This window comes from Gymnoscopelus braueri (genome assembly GCF_963280865.1).
Source record: "Gymnoscopelus braueri genome assembly, chromosome: 14".
Classification (NCBI taxonomy): Eukaryota; Metazoa; Chordata; class Actinopteri; order Myctophiformes; family Myctophidae; genus Gymnoscopelus; species Gymnoscopelus braueri.
The window spans coordinates 51,411,799-51,433,631 of record NC_137619.1 but is presented as its reverse complement, the minus strand read 5'-3'; the positions used below and the strand labels follow the sequence as shown (position 1 = coordinate 51,433,631).

Here is a 21,833-nt window from a genome sequence, read left to right as displayed (position 1 = left end):
TGTGTGTCTGCCCACCTGCCTTTTTGTGTGAGTCCCTTTCTGTTGGTATGATTGTTCGTCCTTCTGTCGGTCTAGGTCAGTCTTGTTGGTTGTGTGTAGTCTGTCTGTCTGCTTCTGTCTTTTCTGTCTTTTCTGCCCGTTTCTCGTCACCTTCTCCCTGCCGGTGTCCTCAGTCCTTCTCCCTGTACTTGGTCAGTTTCCCCAGTCCCGCTACCGTATCACCCTGCTCTGTCCTGCTCAGAGCCTGTCCTGCCTAGTAGAGCTAGTGCAGAGTTTTGGCACTGCCCATCCCAGTTCTATGTCTTGTTCCTAGCCCTGTTCCTGTCCCACTCTGCCCTGCCCTGTTCTCTAGCCCCTGGTTCTTTGCTCTTGTCCAGTCCTGTTCCCTGTCAAGTATCCAGTCAGTTTTTGTTCTTGACAGTTTGTATCTGTGTTCAGGTTTTTGCCCCAGTTCTTTGCTCTTGTCCAGTCCTGTTCCCTGTCAAGTATCCAGTCAGTTTTTGTTCTTGACAGTTTGTATCAGTTCTGTGTTCAGGTTTTTGCCCCAGTCTAGTGTAAGGATTTTTTTTTTCCCTCCTTCGGGCCCCCTCCTGTTTGTTGTTTTGTGGGACGTCTGGTAGCCGTCCCTTTGAGGGGGGGTATTGTCAGGATCTGCATTTCTGTCTTGTGTTTGAAGTGTTTCTGGTACCTTATTTTGTTGTTTCTGGTACCTTATTTTGTTGTATCGTTCCAATTGTTTCCTGTGCTCCATGTACCTTTATTTTGTAGTGACGTCCTAGTGTTTTCCTGTCTGACCTAGTTACTGTTTCCTGTCCTGTCTCACCTCCCTGTGATTATTAGTTATCTCCACCTGTGTCCTGTTAGTTCCTTAGCCAATCGTGTCTTAATTGTCTGTTGGTTTCACCTGTGTCCCGTTATCCTAGTGTGTATTTAAGCCCTGTGTTTGGCCGTGGTCCTTGTTGGATTATATTGTAACCTATGTTCCTCTGTGATGTCCTGTTGTTCAGTGTTTGGCTATTAAACCCCTGTGAAGTTGGATTTTGTCTCGAGTCTGCATTTGGGTCCTAAACCGTCAGTCCTGACACATACAGTATGAGGAGACAATATACAGCATGCAGGGTGTGATGGGGGAGGGGTCCATGCCTCTGCTTTTTATATCTTTTGGTACTTAAAGTACCAAAAGTAAAAGTACTAAAATGTTTGAAAATAGCCGATCTATACAAGCTTGTTGTGAGCTTGTAGATCAGCTATTTTCAAATAGCCTAGGTATAAAATAGGGCTTAAGTGGTTAATGTATGTATGTTTTATAATGTAATCATTTATATCTGCAAAGTAACTAGAGTTTTCAAATAATTGTAGTGGAGTAAAAGTACAGTATTTGCCTCTGAGATGTATTGGAGTAGATGTAAAAGTATAGACAATTGGAAGTACTCTAGTAAAGTAAAAAATACCTCAAAATTGTACTTAAGTACAGTACTTGTGTAAATGTACTTAGTTACTTTACACCACTGCTTGGCACCGATAAAAAGAGTATAAAATATAGCATATTAACAGTGCGTTAGACGACAGTGTTGTCATAAATAAATAAATCCAACATCACTTAGACTGATTGGCTGTCTTAATGAAATGCTGCAGTGGGGATTAAATGAGTCAGGCTATTGGCCGTCAGTAATGATGTTAATGCATGCTAATTGAGCATTGACGACCACTGTCTTCTCTAATTGGCTTAATTGGCTTTCCTGTGACAAATGGATGCAAGTGTCCATTAGCTAATGACAGTGTTTTTATGACTGTGTTGGTTCTGTATCTGTGTTTTGACCATTTTTTGTTTGATGTTGTGATGAACAGTTTGCAGTAAACTAATTTTGTCTTTATTGACACATCACCAGTGGTGGAAATTAACTAAGTACATTTACTTAATTACTGTACCTACACTGTAAGTAAAATTTTGAGCTAGTTGTACTTTACTTGAGTATTTCCAAATTCCAATAGTTTAACTTCTACTCCACTCGGATCCAAATATTGTACTTTTACTCCACTACGTTTATTTGAAAACCTTAGTTACTTACATTATTTTGATTATTATTACAAAACCTTCTTTAACCACTTCAGCTCTATACATTTTGGCCATTTGAAAATAGCAGCGACGCATTGTGAGCTTGTAGATCTGCTATTTTCAAAATATTTGTATACATTTGAAAACTTGAAATGGGACATTCTGCATAATGAGTACTTTTACTTTCGGTACCCTAAGTAAATTTTGATGCCAATACCTTTGTACTTTTACTCAAGTACATTTTTAATTCCAGACTTGTATTTGTAATGGAGTATTTCTACATTGCAGTATTGATACTTTTACTTGAGTTCAAAATTTGAGTACTTTTTCCACCACACATCACACATGAAGAACAGGTGGAATACACGCACGCACGCACGCACGCACGCACAGGCACACGCACACGCACACGCACACGCACACGCACACAGAGATAACACCTGTAACAGAGACAGAAAACAGAAGACTGCTGTTGTTCCATAATCAAATAATAATTATGATGTGCGTGCGTGCGTGCCTGCGTGCCTGCGTGTGTGTTTGGACTAAATGTAGACTCTAGCTCTAATTATCTGTCACACTGAAATGGAATACGTCCTCCGGGAAAGAGGGAGAGGGAGAGAGAGAGAGAGAGAGAGAGAAAGATAGAGAGACAAATACAGAGACAGAGAGAGAGAGAGAGAGAGAGGGGTAGGGAGGGATGCATGGGCAGGGGAAGAGATGAAAGAAGTAGCTGATAGAGAGACAGAGGGGGATGGAGGGAGGTTGGGGGAGGGGGACTGAAGAAGGTAGAGGGTTATGGAGGAGAGAGAGAGAGACAGAGGACATGACTGTAGTTATGTAACCCCCCCCCCCCCCACCGTACTACTATGTCTGTCTGTCAGTCTGTCTGTCCGTCCGTCCGTCTGTCTGTCTGTCTGCACATATGAACCGGTCCTGGTTCTCAGTTGAAGTTCAACGTGTGTTCTTCATAGATGTGATATTTAATCAGACACCTGAACATTTCTACATCCAAAAGTACTAAACACAAGCAACAGACATACTGTAGTCAATAATAATCATCCTACCAGCAATGCCTGCACAGGTCGCCTCAAATTCAATCAGTGCATAATGTTTTAGAACTCACTGCCACTGCTGATATATATCCACACACAAAACAAATTGTCATTCAAAAAATGACTAAAGACACATCTAATGCTGTCAGCTATACTAACAGCATTAATTACTGTTCACTTTATTTGACTTTTTGTCTCCGCCAGAGGTGGAGAGTATGTTTTCGTTCCCGTCCCGCTGTGTGTCCCCCCCCCCTAGCCAAGCTAACATTGGTCAAGCTTCACGTGACACGTGACAATATGTTGTCACCAATGCTTTTGATTGGCTAGCGAGACGCATGACGAAATAAAATCCTATAAATAGGTGTGTCACTTCAAAAAAACATTTATGTTTTTTGAAGTGAGGTAACATTGGTCAAGCTAACGGGATCAAGCTAACATTGGTCAAGTGACACGTGACAATATGTAATATAAATAGGTAAGACAGGATTAATCAGGAACAGTACTGGCGGAGACCTGTGCGCCGAGGAGCACATTCTCTAGTTGCATATTTTTTTCTCATTGCTAATTTTTTTGCTGTTTTAGGCAGTCTTCTTCTTCCCGTGTCAAAAGTAGGGGGTCATTCTGAAGCTACTTCGTCCCAGTGGTGGAAAAAGTACTAAAATGTTTTACTTAAGTAAAAGTATCAGCACTGCAATGTAGAATTGGAGATACTCTAGTAAAGTAAAAAATACCTAAAAATTGTACTTATGTACAGTACTTAGTTACTTTACACCACTGCTTTGTCCATAGTCCCTCCTGAGATGTTTTCAGGGGCTGGACATGGCTGAGTGAGGACGTTTCTCCTTGACTTCAGTGTTTTTTTCCCCCATATGTTGACCATAGAGAAGGTGACACTGAAAAGTGATCATGTTTCACACGTTACATAATATACACTATGGAAGTCCATAGGTCCAAAAATTAAATAATAAATACCACAATGAAATAAATAATAAACACAATGATATAAATACAAAATACAATTAAATAAATACAAAATACAATTAAATAAATAAATGTATTTATTTATTGTGTATTTTTTTATATATATCATTGGGTTTTCTATTTATTTCTTTGTGGTTCTTATTTATTTCATTGTAACTTTTAATGTCAACCTATATATATTACATGATGCCACTTTTAGCTATTTAATCAAGTCCATTGGTCCAAAAATTAAAAAATAAATATCGCAATGAAATTAATAAAATCCACAATGAATTAGATAAAAAACACAATGATATAAATAAAAATACAATTAAATAAATAAAAAATACAATTAAATAAATACATTTATTTATTTATTCTGTAATGTTTTTTATTTTATTGCGTTTTATATTTATTTCATTGTGACTTTTAATGTCAACCTATATATATTACATGTTGCCACTTTTAGCTATTTCATAAGGTACATTGGTCCAAAAATGTTATAACAAATACCACAATGAAATATATAAAAAACATGATGATACAAATAAAAAATGCAAATAAATAAATAAATACATTTATTTATTTTTTAGTGTTTTTCATTTAATTGTGCTTTTTATTTATTTATTTTGGTATTTATTAAATGGGTTTTTTATTTCATGCTGTCTTTTCAAAAGAATGGCTTCCATTTACCCAATCATGGTTTGACATCGCCGTCTGTCAATCAACAGGAACGGGGCGGGACCATATGGCGGGACCTATTTGCTGATTGGGTAATCCCTGGCTCTGGATTACTTTGGTCTGTCTGTAAAACTGAAGCCAGCTCCGCCATTTTTAAATCCCACTGAATATCACTAGTGTTTTTATCTGTAGATAAAGTAGGCCTATTATAATCGATTTGTAGTAAAAGTTATGGCATATGTGAATGAGAATGACTTGAGGGATGTGATGTTTACTTTAGATTAGATAGTTGTTGTTTTTTTCGCGGACCCCCGTGGACCCCCCCGCGATTTCCTCCCTCACAGAGAGAGAGAGAGAGAGAGAGAGAGAGAGAGAGAGAGAGAGAGAGAGAGAGAGAGAGAGAGAGAAGGGCACTTTAGAGGCTCCGTGAGCACCCCAAAAACACATCTCTGTAACCTGTTTTTTTAGGACCCTAAAGGTGTCTACTTATGATTTCTTCTTGTTGCCGTTGTCAACTAATGTCCCATGGGGTTTATTTTTAACCATTTCTGACACCTACCCCCAACCCAAACCATAACATGGAGATAACAGAGAGTACCATAACTCTTGAAGTAAACAACATACAGCAACAAATGAACACATTTTTCTATATCATTTTGACCCAAGGAATTCGTTAAAGTGGTTATTTTAAAGATTCAAGCACATCTTGACTCTATTTCAGGACATAAACAGCCAAAAACTAGCAGAAAATGTTCAAATCACAATTATCACATCTATATTTCTCTTTGTACTAAACTTTTAAGGTGTATTCTTTTTACCACATGTTTTTTAGGACCTTTATGGTGTCTAGTTAAGATTTATTCTTGTTGCCCTGGTCAAATAATGTCCCATGGGGTTTATTTTTAACCATTTCTGACACCTACCCCCAACCCAAACCATAACATGGAGATAACAGAGAGTACCATAACTCTTGAAGTAAACAACATACAGCAACAAATGAACACATTTTTCTATATCATTTTGACCCAAGGAATTTGTTAAAGTGGTTATTTTAAAGATTCAAGCACATCTTGACTCTATTTCAGGACATAAACAGCCAAAAACTAGCAGAAAATGTTCAAATCACAATTATCACATCTATATTTCTCTTTGTACTAAACTTTTAAGGTGTATTCTTTTTACCACATGTTTTTTAGGACCTTTATGGTGTCTACTTAAGATTTATTCTTGTTGCCCTGGTCAAATAATGGCCCATGGGGTTCATTTGAACCCTTTCTGACACCTATTCCCAATCAAACCATAAAATGGAGATAACAGAAAATACCATAACTCTTGAAGTAAACAACCTACAGAGACAAATAAACACATCTTTCTATATCATTTGGGCCCAAGGAATTCATTAAAGTGGTTAATATGAAGATTCAAGCACATTTTTACTCTATTTCAGGACAGAAACAGCAAAGAAAATAGCAGAATATTTTGAAATCATATCTATATTTCTCTTTGTACTACATTTTTAAGGTATATTCTTTTTTACCATTATGTCTTTTAGGACCCTAAATGTGTCTAGTTAAGTTTGAATCTTGTTCCCCTGGTCAAATAATGTCCCATGGGGTTTATTTTAACCCTTTGTTACACCTATTCCCAACCCGAACCATACAATGGAGACAATAGAAAATACCATAACTCTTGAAGTAAACAACATACAGAGACAAATTAACGCATTTCTATGTATAATTTTGACCCAAGGAATTCATTAAAGTGGTTATTATTAAGATTCAAGCAGGTCTTGACTCTATTTCAGGACAGAAACTGAAAAAAATAACAGAAAATTGTCACATCTATATTAATCCTTGTATTAAATACTTAAGGTGTATTCTACTTTACCCCATGTTTTTAGGACCCTTATGGTGTCTAGTTAAGATTTATTCTTGTTGCCCAGGTCAACTAATGTCCCATGGGGTTCATTTGGTGACCATGTTAAATCGATGTCCTCAGGAGTGGCGTTTTCATATCTGAACCAGACAACGTACAAAGACAAATAAACCCAATTTTCATAGAATGTTTACACCAGGAATCTAATGGAAAGGTCACTGACATGGAACAACCATTCTTTATTGGTGAAAAACACACACATATCAAATTCTGGCTTATATTTAGGCATAATATAACTTTCTTAAATAATCAAAACACAATTTCACTGATCAGTATCATCCATCTCATCATCAAACTCCACCTCATCCTCTTCCCTCTCATCATCATCATCATCATCATCATCACTGATGACACCAGCAGCCAACAGGTCAATGAGAGATAGGGGCAGAATTGGCCCACAAGACCAGACAGGCTCCAAAATCCCTCCTTTCGTCTTCTGCCACCATGACCATCATCGTAGGATTTAGGCCTACAAAAGATTGGCTCAGCTGCTCGCTTGTAACAGGTCACTCTATAGTTCACCCACTGGATGTGGGGGATGAGTGTGTCCTGGCATGGGGGCAAGCAAGCTGGTCCACGCCTCAGCCTATACTGCGCCTTGATGGAATTCCATCAAGGGCGCAGTAGAGGCTGAGGCGTGGACTTTCGTAGAAATTCATAGTGCAAGGTCCAGCCACCAGGAAACCCCAGGACTTTAAGTTCTTTCTGGGCAATGAGGAAAATAAGCGACAGCTCTGCCAGTTGATGCTCAAGGTCTGGGGGAGTAAGGAGGCAGCATCGCGGCTGGCAAAATGTGAAACAGCTGCTCTCATCGTGGAAGGAACAGCTCATAAACTTGTGGCATTAGATTGAGAAGTGAGTTGATTGATCAATACCTAGATAACTTTGGTGAGTTCTTGTGTTAGCAGATTTGCCAAGAATGATTGTTGATGTTGATGACAACATCAACCTGCTCATCTACCTTGACACTGGCACAGGCAGGCACCGTCAGCTGGTAAATGTCATGTCACAGAGCTAGCAACCTCTCTTGGGCAGCCATACTGTAGCACCCTGCGTGGGTACCATCAGGGCTGTACTAGTTCCTTCAAGGGCAAGGTGGCACCACTCAAAAAGCTCCAGAAGAACCCCACATTTCAAAAGGCTTTCAGGTTGGTGTATGATCATCCTAACAATATTTAATGATGATGATGATAAGAGGGAAGAGGTTGAGATGGATGATACTGATCAGTGAAATTATGTTTTGATTATTTAAGAAAGTTATATTATGCCTAAATGTAAGCCAGAATTTTATATTTGTGTGTTTTTCACCAATAAAGAATGGTTGTACCATGTCAGTGACCTTTCCATTAGATTCCTGGTGTAAACATTCTATGAAAAAGTGGGTTTATTTGTCTTTGTACGTTGTCTGGTTCAGATAAGAAAACGCCACTCCTGTGGACATTGATTTAAAATGGTCACCAAATGATGAACCATGGGACAAGAAGAAATCTTAACTAGACACCATAAGGGTCCTAAAAACATGGGGTAAAGTAGAATACGCCTTAAGTATTTAATACAAGGATTAATATAGATGTGATTTGAACATTTTCTGTTCGTTTTTTGTCGTTTCTGTCCTGAAATAGAGTCAAGACCTGCTTGAATCTTAATAATAACCACTTTAATGAATTCCTTGGGTCAAAATCATCTATAGAAATGTGTTAATTTGTCTCTGTTTGATATTTGTTGTTTACTTCAAGAGTTATGGTATTTTCTATTGTCTCCATTGCATGGTTCGGGTTGGGAATAGGTGTAAGAAATGGTTAAAATAAACCCCATGGGACATTATTTGACCAAGGCAACAAGATTAAAACCTAACTAGACACCTTTAGGGTCCTAAAAGACATTATGGTAAAAAATGATATACCTTAAAAATGTAGTACAAAGAGAAATATAGATGTGATTTCAAAATATTCTGCTATTTTTTTGCTGTTTCTGTCCTGAAATAGAGTCAAAATGTGCTTGAATCTCAATATTAACCACTTTAATGAATTCCTTGGGTCCAAATGATATAGACAAATGTGTTCATTTGTCTTTGTAGGTTGTTTACTTCAAGAGTTATGGCATTTTCTGTTATCTCCATTTAATGGTTTGATTGGGAATAGGTGTCAGAAAGGGTTAAAATGAACCCCATGGGCCATTATTTGACCAGGGCAACAAGAATACATCTTAACTAGACACCATAAAGGTCCTAAAATGTGGTAAAAAAGAATACACCTTAAAAGTTTAGTACAAAGAGAAATATAGATGTGATAATTGTGATTTGAACATTTTCTGCTAGTTTTTGGCTGTTAATGTCCTGAAATAGAGTCAAGATGTGCTTGAATCTTTAAAATAACCACTTTAATGAATTCCTTGGGTCAAAATGATATAGAAAAATGTGTTCATTTGTCGCTGTATGTTGTTTACTTCAAGAGTTATGGTATTCTCTGTTATCTCCATGTTATGGTTTGGGTTGGGGGTAGGTGTCAGAAAGGGTTAAAAATAAACCCCATGGGACATTAGTTGACAACGGCAACAAGAAGAAATCATAACTAGACACCTTTAGGGTCCTAAAAAAACAGGTTACAGAGATGTGTTTTTGGGGTGCTCACGGAGCCTCTAAAGTGCCCTACTCTCTCTCTCTCTCTCTCTCTCTCTCTCTCTCTCTCTCTCTCTCTCTCTCTCTCTCTCAGTGAGGGAGGAAATCGCGGGGGGGTCCGCGGGGGTCCGCGAAAAAAACAACAACTATCTAATCTAAAGTAAACATCACATCCCTCAAGTCATTCTCATTCACATATGCCATAACTTTTACTACAAATCGATTATAATAGGCCTACTTTATCTACAGATAAAAACACTAGTGATATTCAGTGGGATTTAAAAATGGCGGAGCTGGCTTCAGTTTTACAGACAGACCAAAGTAATCCAGAGCCAGGGATTACCCAATCAGCAAATAGGTCCCGCCCTATGGTCCCGCCCCGTTCCTGTTGATTGACAGACGGCGATGTCAAACCATGATTGGGTAAATGGAAGCCATTCTTTTGAAAAGACAGCATGAAATAAAAAACCCATTTAATAAATACCAAAATAAATAAATAAAAAGCACAATTAAATGAAAAACACTAAAAAAATAAATAAATGTATTTATTTATTTATTTGCATTTTTTATTTATATCATCATGTTTTTTATATATTTCATTGTGGTATTTGTTATAACATTTTTGGACCAATGTACCTTATGAAATAGCTAAAAGTGGCAACATGTAATATATATAGGTTGACATTAAAAGTCACAATGAAATAAATATAAAACGCAATAAAATAAAAAACATTACAGAATAAATAAATAAATGTATTTATTTAATTGTATTTTTTATTTATTTAATTGTATTTTTATTTATATCATTGTGTTTTTTATCTAATTCATTGTGGATTTTATTAATTTCATTGCGATATTTATTTTTAGATTTTTGGACCAATGGACTTGATTAAATAGCTAAAAGTGGCATCATGTAATATATATAGGTTGACATTAAAAGTTACAATGAAATAAATAAGAACCACAAAGAAATAAATAGAAAACCCAATGATATATAAAAAAAATACACAATAAATAAATACATTTATTTATTTAATTGTATTTTGTATTTATTTAATTGTATTTTGTATTTATATCATTGTGTTTATTATTTATTTCATTGTGGTATTTATTATTTAATTTTTGGACCTATGGACTTCCATAATACACAGTAGGGGCACAGGATTAGTATGTCTCTGTGGCCCAGCATCACCTTTGGGACCCAGAATTCCTGGCCTTATTTCTCACACAATATTACATCTCTCTCTCTCTCTCTCTCTCTCTCTCTCTCTCTCTCTCTCTCTCTCTCTCTCTCTATCTCTCTCTCTCTCTCTCCCCCTCTCTCTCTCTTTCCCTCTCCCTGCAGTGAGCTCCAACCAGTCCCATGGGGAGTACCCAGACTGTCGGAGTGACAGGGAGTCCGTCGGGGACGCCTCGCTCCTGGTGTCCCCTCTGGTGGTGGCAGGCATCGTCATAGGTCTGCTTATTTATTATTATTATTATGATTATTATTATTATTATTATTATTATTATTATCATTATTATTATTACCCTTATTATTATAGGTCTGCTCCTCTAACTGTCCTGTCTAACAATAACACTTACATAAATAATGATAATTATTACTAATAAATATTGATAACAATAATTATTAATTATTAATTATTATTAATAATAACACATTATTATTGTGTTTTAATAATAATTATTATTATTATCATGGTCATAGGTCTGGTCCTCTTCCTCTCCTGTGTCACCATCATCGTTGGAAGCCTGCGTAAGGACAGCCGCCTAAGAAACCCCCACCTCAGAGCTACATATGGTGAGTTAAAGACCTGGTGGGAGGGAGAGAGGGCCAGAGCATGTTTGTTACTACGTTGCTTATTTCTAACCTAAAGCCGGTGGGTGGATGGACCTACCTTTGGAGGGATACAGTACACACACACGCACGCATGCATGCACACACACGCACACACACATTATTGTCATCAATATACTTACAAAAACTAATTTAAAGTTTGTATTTATTTATTGTAAGCTCATACAAGCTCATACATTTTTTAAACTATATTTTTTATAGTTTTAGTGCTCAGAGCACTTTGTTTCTCTCCCTGGCAACACCAAGTTGCCAGGTTCTGGGAGAGAAACAAGCAAACAGCGTTAGCTCGTTCTGCATTAGCGTTCCAGTGCCTGTTAGGGTATCATAAGACTCCACAATGAGTACTAGGAGAAAAAAAACAGACTTTGCATCGGTTATAACAACGAATTTCACTCATACACGGGCTCCCATTATGCCAACGGAGGGGGTCGAAAGACTGCACGACAGGGGACTCTCTGAAATAACTCAACGTCCATTTCAGTGATGGTGAGTGCTTAGCGACACATCAAAGATAACAATTAAAATGTCCGGATCTCTCCTTTAACACATTCCATGGACGGAGATCTCCGTATTTAAAAAATAAAAAAGAGGGCGCTCTTACGCAACTTAGGAATGATGCCTCGACGCTGATAGAAGGAATGGACGGATGTTATCCCCAAATTATTATTTTTTTAAACGTCCCTTCCGTCCACTCCTATATTAGGATTTGTAGAAAAACACTTCCAGCTCGGATTCTTTTTTTATGGGTGAAAACGAGCCATTTTCAACGGGCGATGGCAACAAAATGGTCGATTGCGGTAAAAAGAAAAGTGTTCCAGTGGATAGACGAGACCCTCCCCCACCCCCCAGACACTTTTTGTTTACATCCGCGTGTATGTCCTTGAGCAAGACACTGAACCCCCCCCTAACTGCTCCTGATGAGCAGGATGGCGCCTTGCATGGTTTCCTTGCTTGGGTCTTGAGCTAAAAATAGTTTGGGACACATTTTAAAAGCACAGACGTGGCCGGGCACTTAATTAGGCTCCAATGTAGCCTGACTGCGCATCGCGAGTTCGAGTCCCGTTCCTGACGATCTTTACTGCGTGTCTCTCCCCGTCTCTCTCTCGCTGTTTCCTGTCCATCTGTAGGCTACTATACACTATAAATAAAGGCAGAAAAGCCAACAAAAAAATATCAGACGTGAAACCTTTACTTTAATGCTATTAAAAAATGGACTCAGTGACTGTTAACCTTTAAGAGAAAGCACCTGGTGAACACCCTAACAACGTACCACTGCCTGGGGCTCTGCTTCTAAGTGTTTCCCAGAGGATATATGTGCTGTGTACAGCACAGGCTGGTGACATTTGTTTTCCCGTTCCAATTGGAAACCAACTTCAACTCATACACTCGTACCAATAAACCAGCTAAGCTTAACATAGGCATAATCAATGCTCTTTTAAAATAACGTTTTGTCAGAGCTGCCAACTCTCACCCTTTGAGAGTGAGAGTCACGCAATTTAACCTCTTCTCACGCCTCACGCCACACTTGCCATTTCTCACGCTTTTTCCCCCCTCTCACAGCAAAAAAAAAAAAAAGAGCAATCGGGTGGAAAACGGAAGCCTCGTCCTAAAACACACTGCCACCCTTTTTTCGCGGACCGTGGCCGCCGCATTAGACCGGGGGCGAGGGTGTTTTAGGACGACTTTTCCATATTTGTGGTTGGTGCGCTGCGCGATGGGATAGACTGCAGCCACGGTTCACATGACGCTCGTCTGTCACTAATACAAACCAATCAGAGGCAGCTTAAGGCGGGTCATTGCGTCTCTCTAGCCAAGGAGAAGGATTTAAGGAAGCACAACAGTGCACTTTGGTGGAGAAATTAAAAAAGTATACAACGTGAAACGCCGACCGACGCGTCTGTGTCAGCGCCTCAATATGCCGTGACTGATTCTGAAGCGGGTCAAACGGTAGATAACTTAACCACCTCCTTTTTACAAACACATTATCTTTACAAATCATTTTATTTTGATGAAATGGTGGGTCTGACTACATGAGACTTAAACGTTACACAGGCTGCTGGTGAGCAGCATACATGTTGCTGGTGGTTCTAACAACAAACTGTGACTAGCAGTGTTAGTCAAATCACTGGTTCTCAACCTGTGTGTCGGGACCAGGGACCCACAAGTCCCAGGGGGGTCCCCACGTAATTTTTTTGTTTGGGGGGGGGGGGTCCCCAGATGACAGTAAAGTGACAATTTTTTTAAAGACCTTTTTAATACAAAAAAAAGATGGAAGAAATGAAATTTTGAATAGCATTACTGCATGAAAAGTAATCAACAAACAATACTATAGGAAATTGTAATTTGTGAAAATAGCTGATCTACAAGCTCACAACACATCATATCTCGGCATGTTGGGAGTTTGTAGATCGGCTATTTTTACTCTTATAGTGTGACACTCTTGTATGATGAAGTAGGGCAGTGGTTCTCATACTTTTTAATTTCATGGACCCCCAGTTTAATAAGCATTAGCCCACGGACCCCCATTTGATACCTCTTTGCTATCTCTGGGACCCCAATCTATACTAAGAAATCCTAACTCTGAGAGTGTACAAATGGAACACTCATAGTTAAAGTCATGTAACTCCTCAAGGACCCCTGGGGGTCCCTGGACCCCAGTTTGAGAACCGCTGAAGTAAGGCATTCATTTCTGAAAAAACATAAAGTTGAAATATGGAAATACAAGGTTTCGGCCTGACAGCGAAGATATATATATGATTTAAGCATTTGCATTTATCCATCAAAACATTATGTTTATTTGTATTTATTCATTTCCTTCACTTGCTGACGTGCTGCTGCGCAACAGGGAAGATATCCGCCAGGCCAGGTGGCCCTACCCAGGCCCATGAAATTGATAGGCAGTCTACAGTAGCCAATTAGAATGAAATCTGCTAAAACTGACTCATACACTAATACAGAACCATATATAGGCAAAATATTGTCTCTGACTCTCTGTCGGTTGGGAAAACTGTTTACCTTTTATTTTAAAACAATTTCAAATGGTGAAAAAAGCCAATCTACGAGCTATAATTATTACAAATTAAGAAATACTATATTTTAAATAGTGAAAAATACAGAAAATAGGGGAAAATACATAAAATCTCTAATCTGTGATTCTAATGTGATTAATGTGAGCCCTACAGTCAGTGAAGTCCAGGGCTGAATGTGACAAATATTGAGACAAATAGGCTATAACCCAATACATAATTTTATTAAATAAATGGGTTATATTTTACAGATACAGTAGTTACACTATTCTTGTACTATATTAAAATTAAATCATCCTTATTTTATTAAATATTAAATTTATTAAATTCATTATTTCCGTGGACTTAAAAATCATCGTTTTATTTGATGGGCTTCTTTTTGATTGGCCTTTATTACAGGCCCTACCAGCCTGTAGGGGGAGGTAGAGAGTCACATTATAATACCAGCCTGTAGGGGGAGGTAGAGAGTAACATATTATAATACCAGCCTGTAAGGGGAGGTAGAGAGTAAAATTATAATACCAGCCTGTAGGGGGAGGTAGAGAGTAACATTATAATACCAGCCTGTAGGGGGAGGTAGAGAGTAACATATTATAATACCAGCCTGTAGGGGGAGGTAGAGAGTAACATATTATAATACCAGCCTGTAGGGGGAGGTAGAGAGTAACATAGTATAATACCAGCCTGTAGGGGGAGGTAGAGAGTAACATATTATAATACCAGCCTGTAGGGGGAGGTAGAGAGTAACATATTATAATACCAGCCTGTAGGGGGAGGTAGAGAGTCACATATTATAATACCAGCCTGTAGGGGGAGGTAGAGAGTAACATATTATAATACCAGCCTGTAGGGGGAGGTAGAGAGTCACATATTATAATACCAGCCTGTAGGGGGAGGTAGAGAGTAACATATTATAATACCAGCCTGTAGGGGGAGGTAGAGAGTAACAAATTATTATACCAGCCTGTAGGGGGAGGTAGAGAGTAACATATTATAATACCAGCCTGTAGGGGGAGGTAGAGAGTAACATATTATAATACCAGCCTGTAGGGGGAGGTAGAGAGTAACATAGTATATTACCAGCCTGTAGGGGGAGGTAGAGAGTAACATATTATAATACCAGCCTGTAGGGGGAGGTAGAGAGTAACATATTATAATACCAGCCTGTAGGGGGAGGTAGAGTCAAATATTATAATACCAGCCTGTAGGGGGAGTTAGAGAGTAATATATTATAATACCAGCCTGTAGGGGGAGGTAGAGAGTAACATATTATTATACCAGCCTGTAGGGGGAGGTAGAGAGTAACATATTATAATACCAGCCTGTAGGGGGAGGTAGAGAGTAACATATTATAATACCAGCCTGTAGGGGAGGTAGAGAGTAACATAGTATAATACCAGCCTGTAGGGGGAGGTAGAGAGTAACATATTATAATACCAGCCTGTAGGGGGAGGTAGAGAGTAACATATTATAATACCAGCCTGTAGGGGGAGGTAGAGAGTCACATATTATAATACCAGCCTGTAGGGGGAGGTAGAGAGTAACATAGTATAATACCAGCCTGTAGGGGGAGGTAGAGAGTAACATATTATTATACCAGCCTGTAGGGGGAGGTAGAGTAACATATTATAATACCAGCCTGTAGGGGGAGGTAGAGAGTAACATATTATAATACCAGCCTGTAGGGGAGGTAGAGAGTAACATAGTATAATACCAGCCTGTAGGGGGAGGTAGAGAGTAACATATTATAATACCAGCCTGTAGGGGGAGGTAGAGAGTAACATATAATACCAGCCTGTAGGGGGAGGTAGAGAGTCACATATTATAATACCAGCCTGTAGGGGGAGGTAGAGAGTAACATATTATAATACCTTTGCTCTAAGTGAAACCTGTGTCCAAACCCAATGTTGAATAAATGTGACTAACAATAGCATAATGTAGTCGTGTTTTTCATCAGAATTAATGAATAAATGCAATTATTAACACTATATAAGCATGAGGGGGCCGACAGGGAGAGCAGCTGGCATGGGGGTGAAGACATCAGTCTTAATGTTAAATTCCTCTAAATCAGCGTTAAAAAGGGCCCTTTTTAAATTTTGGGCCCCCAAAATTTTTTTCGCTGCCGGCCTTCGGCCGGCGGCCGAACGCATTATGACAGTTAAAGTCTCACTCTTACAAATTTCTGAAAGTTGGCAGCCCTGGTTTTGTGTCAGAAACCCCCCCCCCCCCCCCCATACAATACTTGTCTTGTTATAATGTTAAAAAAAAGAATTATTGTGGAATTGTGGATACGCTATTTAAAATATCCGATGTATACATAGGATTAAAGTGATAAAACTGATTTTGATCTAATATTATTAACACATTTTGCTGGGGACACCTTGAGTCCCCTCAAGGACCCCTGGGGGTCCACTGAGTTAGAGAAACGTCATTGCGTATCCCACGTAATGACGTCATCACCTAGTGACATCACAATGATGTCATCACGACCATGTCCTTTCAAATTAATCAGTCAAACAAACAAAGGACTTTTACCAAAATATCCACATAATTGCAGAGACTTCCCCTGAAAAGCAGTTGTCAGCACTACTGAACAGACTGTCTGCCTGTACTGGGATTACAGCTGGCGATCGATTTGCTATATTATATCAACAGTCATAGGCTTCCTTGATCGGCCGGCCTAACTCCATCGGCTTTGTAAAACCTTTGCACATCACCAAATGGCGGATGACGCCGGTGGTAGACGAGGTTTTCGCGGAGGTTTTGTCGGCGGGGGCCGCGGACGTGGCAGCAGAGGCCGCGGAGCCAGGGGCGGCAAGTCCGAGGTCAAGGAGTGGGTTCCGGTCACCAAACTGGGCCGCCTCGTCAAGGACATGAAGATCACGTCCCTGGAGGAGATCTATCTCAACTCCCTGCCCGTTAAGGAGCCAGAGATCGTCGACTTCTTCCTGGGCTCTGCTCTGAAGGATGAGGTTCTGAAGATCATGCCTGTCCAGAAGCAGACCAGAGCCGGACAGCGCACCAGGTTTGAGGCCTTTGTCGCCATCGGAGACTACAACGGTCATGTGGGCCAGGGCGTGAAGTGCTCCAAGGAAGTGGCCACCGCCATCCGCGGTGCCATTGTCCTGGCCAAGCTGTCCGTCGTGCCCGTCAGGCGAGGCTACTGGGGCAACAAGATGGGAAAGCCCCACACGGTGCCCTGCAAGGTGACCGGTCGCTGCGGTTCCGTCCTGGTGCGTCTGATCCCCGCCCCCCGCGGTACCGGCATCGTGTCCGCCCCCGTGCCCAAGAAGCTGCTCATGATGGCCGGTATCGACGACTGCTACACGTCTGCCAGCGGGTGCACTGCCACACTGGGCGACTTTGCGAAGGCAACCTTCGACGCCATCTCCAAGACTTACAGCTACCTGACCCCTGACCTCTGGAAGGAGACGGTCTTCACCAAGTCTCCCTACCAGGAGTTCACCGACCATCTGGCCAAGACTCACACAAGGGGTGTCCGTGGAGGGGAGCCAGGCTGCTAAATGCATCCTGCCCTCCTAAAATGTTAGTTTTTTTAACAGAATAAAATGCTCTGAAACAAAATCAAAGTATACTTACGGTTAAAGAGGCAGAACTAATTTTGATGCTGTATATTAATACATTTTGCTGGGGACCACAGGAGTCCCCCCAAGGACCCCTGGGGGTCCCCGGATCCCAGTTTGGGAACCGATGAGTTAGTGGAACGCCATTGGGTAGGCTACCCCACGTAATGACGTCATCACGCTATGACATCACAATGGTTCGTCATCACGACCATGTCCTTTAAAATGAATCGTCAAACTAACAAAAGATCATTTCGCTACCTTAACCAGGATATCGGCCTGCCTTGGTATTTTCCCTGACAACTAGCTGTCAACACTTCTAAACAGTCTGTCTGGACTGTGATTGCACCTCGATCGGCCAACCTAACTCATGGGCTTTGTAAAACCTTTGTGTGACGTTTCCAGTTCTCTTCGACCCGAGCACCCAGCAGGCATTATTACACCAACATGGCACTAAAGGTGAAGAAAGAAGCTATCCCTGCCGAGGCAGACGCCAAGTCAAAGGAGGAGGCTGTGCTGAAAGGGGAAAAAAGGACTTCTCCCACTTTCCGTCGCCCCCAGACCCAACGTCTGCAAAGACGGCCCAAGTATCCTCGCCAGAGTGCTCCCGGTAGGAACACGTTGGACCACTATGCCGTCATTAAGTTCCCTCTCACAACGGAGTCGGCCATGAAGAAGATCGAGGACACCAACACGTTGGTGTTTATTGTTGACGTGAAGGCCAGCGTGCGGCAGATCAAACACGCCGTCAAGAAGCTGTACGACATCGATGTGGCCAAAGTCAACACGCTCGTCGGGCCCAACGGCCAGAAGAAGGCGTACGTTTGCCTGGCTCCCGATCACGATGCGTTGGACGTGGCGAACAAGATCGGCATCATCTAAACCAGTGGTTCTCATCAATTTGGGGGTCCTCGAAATGAAAACCTTTATCTGGCTACAGCCCCCATCTCAAAATATTTAGTCCCAGATTTTTGGGGATTTTTTTTTTTTGCATCTGACCACCAAAGGTTAAAACGAAAAGAAAAACAATGTATTTATTATTTCACATAAAATAAATTACAGGCTACTTACTGAATTGGGGTCAATTTCTTGATCAAATATTTCTTCATCTGTGACAAAACTTTCTGACACACTCAAATTAGACCTTTTCATTGGTCGATATATTCACCCAATACGACGTCATGTGACTTGTCCGGAAGGGATGTCTCGTTTGTGTCTGCAGAAATGGCAGAAATACAACAATAGTGTGTAGTCTGCACATTTTCCAACTTTTGCGGGAAGAATATTATGAAATAAATATTATTAAGTATGGCGGATTAAAATAAGTGTTTTGCCATTGGCATGGCAGACACACGTAAGTATTATTATTAAGTATGGTGGATTACAATAAGTGTTTTGCCATTGGCATTGCAGGCACACTTAAAGATGGGCAATGTTGATTACCCAAAATCAAAAAAATGAAAAATAATAATATTGCATTAGTGTATCGTGACACACTTAGTTGTTACACCCAACTTCCAGGTGGCTTTAGTTTGCTTTTCACCTTCTTGCTATTTAGCAGTAGGCTATACACATTGCACTGCACTGGAGATTGGCTGTGTTTCGTGGCTCATTCATTACGCAAGAACAGACAATATGGATTTTAGAACGTAATTACAACACATGTCTCATTTTAAAAGTGAAGGTTACAGAGTTTTAAAAAGAAGCTGATCAGGTCCTCACGGGTCCATACGTTTCAGATGCACTTATCAGAGACCATGTGGCAATTCTAATGGATCCGACCCATACCCGAGGTACAAGTCGGGTCTAGGCCTGTCACAATCCTATATCAAAACTGGTTAATGGGAGGCCAGGCAGACCTCTGACGTCATTCCGACACAGTCATAACCATACAAGGAGTTCCCAATGCAGCTACGCCCAAATAAACAAGTCAGTCAGCATATGGGCACAAAAGGGGGCATGCCATATATTGTCATATACTGAAGACATTTAATATATATTTTGTTTTTATCAAATGGGGGTCTGTGGCCTCTAATGCATATCAAATTGGGGATCTTTCAATTTCTGTCTCTGTGTCTCTCTCTCTCTCTCTCTCTCTCTCTCTCTCTCTCTCTCTCGCTCTCGCTCTCGCTCTCGCTCTCTCTCTCTCTCTCTCTCTCTCTCTCTCTAGCAGCAGATGGGTTCTCATATGGAGGTTCATTAGGAGACTTGAGGTCTACATGTTTAGAGGAGTTTCCTCCGGCGCTGGACTTTGACTCCTTCACTGAGACTCTGTCACAGTCCAACACCATGTACCAAGACTCACCTCCACGGTACGCACACGCACACGCGCACACACGCACATGTGCACACACGCACACGCACGCGCATGCACACGCGCACGCACACACAGACACACACACACACACACACACACACACACACACACACACACACAGACACACAGACACACACAGACACACACACACACACACTCAGGACAGCGACCAAATGTCCTTTTAATACACACACACACACACACACACACACACACACACACACACACACACACACACGAGCACATCTCGCAATATCAATATGGGCAATATACATATCGCAAAAGAGATTATTCAACTTTTTTTTCCAGGTTTCCAACAATCCAAGTTTAAAAGATTGATTGATTGATTGATTGATTGATTGATTGATTGATTGATTGATTGATTGATTTAACACCAGATGACAGTAAAGTGACAATTTAAGTGTGTGTGTGTGTGTGTGTGTGTGTGTGTGTGTGTGTGTGTGTGTGTGTGTGTGTATAATAGACAGACAGACAGTGAGTGGAGTGTTTGTGAGAGTGTGTATAAAGGTCAGTGTCAGGGTGAGTTTGATCCAAATGTCAACGGCTCTAATTGGAAACTTTAATAATTCACTCACATTCATCCCCTGCAGTGAGTGCGTGCGTGCGTGCGTGCGTGCGTGCGTGCGTGCGTGCGTGCGTGCGTGCGTGCGTGCGTGCGTGCGTGCGTGCGGGAGTTATAGAGAAACACATGAATACATTTTTTATTTTAGTTTTTCTCATCAACATCAAGGGAGATTCCAAGCTAATAGAAATTGCAGGTTTTCTATTCCTGGAATGTTAGCATGCTACAATGGAAGGCTCTCTCTCGTTAATACAAATCCAAATAGAAAATTTGAAATCTTGTTTGAAAAAAGAAAATCAGCCTGATGGTTTTCTGAAGTGTCCATAGTGGATTTTTTTTTGCACCATTTTATCATGAGCACTAGAGACCAATTATATGAAGATAATGGGTGAAGTCGTCCTTTAATCTTAACCACATTGATCCTTGGCCTCCCTATTTTGGCCGTGTCATTATAGGCGAATTATTTAAACTCTTTAACTTCAATATGTTGCGAAATAGTAGCAGATCTACAAGCTCATAACGCGTGGCTTTGCCACGCGTTATGAGCTTGTAGATCTGCTATTTTAGAGCACTGTATTCATGCTACACCAGAACAGGTGAAGTTTGCTCGGTTCGGCCAGCTACAGACTACAATATGATGTCATTCAGAGGTTCAGCTAAGACTACAATATGATGTCATTCAGAGGTTCAGCTATAGACTACAATATGATGTCAATCAGAGGTTCAGCTATAGACTACAATATGATGTCAATCAGAGGTTCAGCTATAGACTACAATATGATGTCATTCAGAGGTTCAGCTACAGACTACAATATGATGTCATTCAGAGGTTCAGCTACAGACTACGATATGACGTCAATCAGAGGTTCAGCTACAGACTACAATATGATGTCATTCAGAGGTTCAGCTACAGCCTACAATATGATGTCATCCTTGGCTTCCGTTTTGAACAAAATGCCTCAAATCATGAACGCAGCTTGCGATTTCTGTGAAATTTCACACGCACATTCCCACTTGGCCGAGGAAGAAATGCCACCCTTTTCACATTGGCCTGTTATAGCGCCACCAGCAGGTCTAATTTAGCAGAACACATTTTTGGAACAAAATACCTCAAATCATGAATTTAGTGTCCGACACCCTTTTCACATTGGCCTATTATAGCGC

At 40.4% G+C, this 21,833-nt stretch overlaps 3 protein-coding genes across 3 annotated transcripts in view; all 3 read left to right on the top strand.

Moving 5' to 3' along the window:
- Positions 1 to 21,833, top strand: part of bean1 (brain expressed, associated with NEDD4, 1) — a gene marked incomplete at both ends in the record, with an annotated part of 90,108 nt that overhangs the window by 41,425 nt on the left and 26,850 nt on the right. The window contains 3 exons of the mRNA XM_080449762.1: positions 10,647 to 10,757; positions 11,010 to 11,102; positions 19,940 to 20,081. Of these exons, the coding sequence (XP_080305888.1) occupies positions 10,647 to 10,757; positions 11,010 to 11,102; positions 19,940 to 20,081 (346 nt within the window). The remainder of the gene's footprint in view (positions 1 to 10,646; positions 10,758 to 11,009; positions 11,103 to 19,939; positions 20,082 to 21,833) is intronic.
- Positions 16,906 to 17,728, top strand: LOC308100009 (small ribosomal subunit protein uS5-like; the record flags this gene model as incomplete). Its single annotated transcript, XM_080448908.1, is given in 2 exon segments — positions 16,906 to 17,679; positions 17,681 to 17,728. Coding segments are annotated over 2 exon segments (822 nt in total).
- Positions 18,217 to 18,651, top strand: LOC308099777 (large ribosomal subunit protein uL23-like; the record flags this gene model as incomplete). The annotated part of the gene is made up of 1 exon (XM_080448566.1): positions 18,217 to 18,651. The coding sequence occupies one exon, from the start codon at positions 18,217 to 18,219 to the stop codon at positions 18,649 to 18,651; it is 435 nt and encodes a 144-aa protein (XP_080304692.1).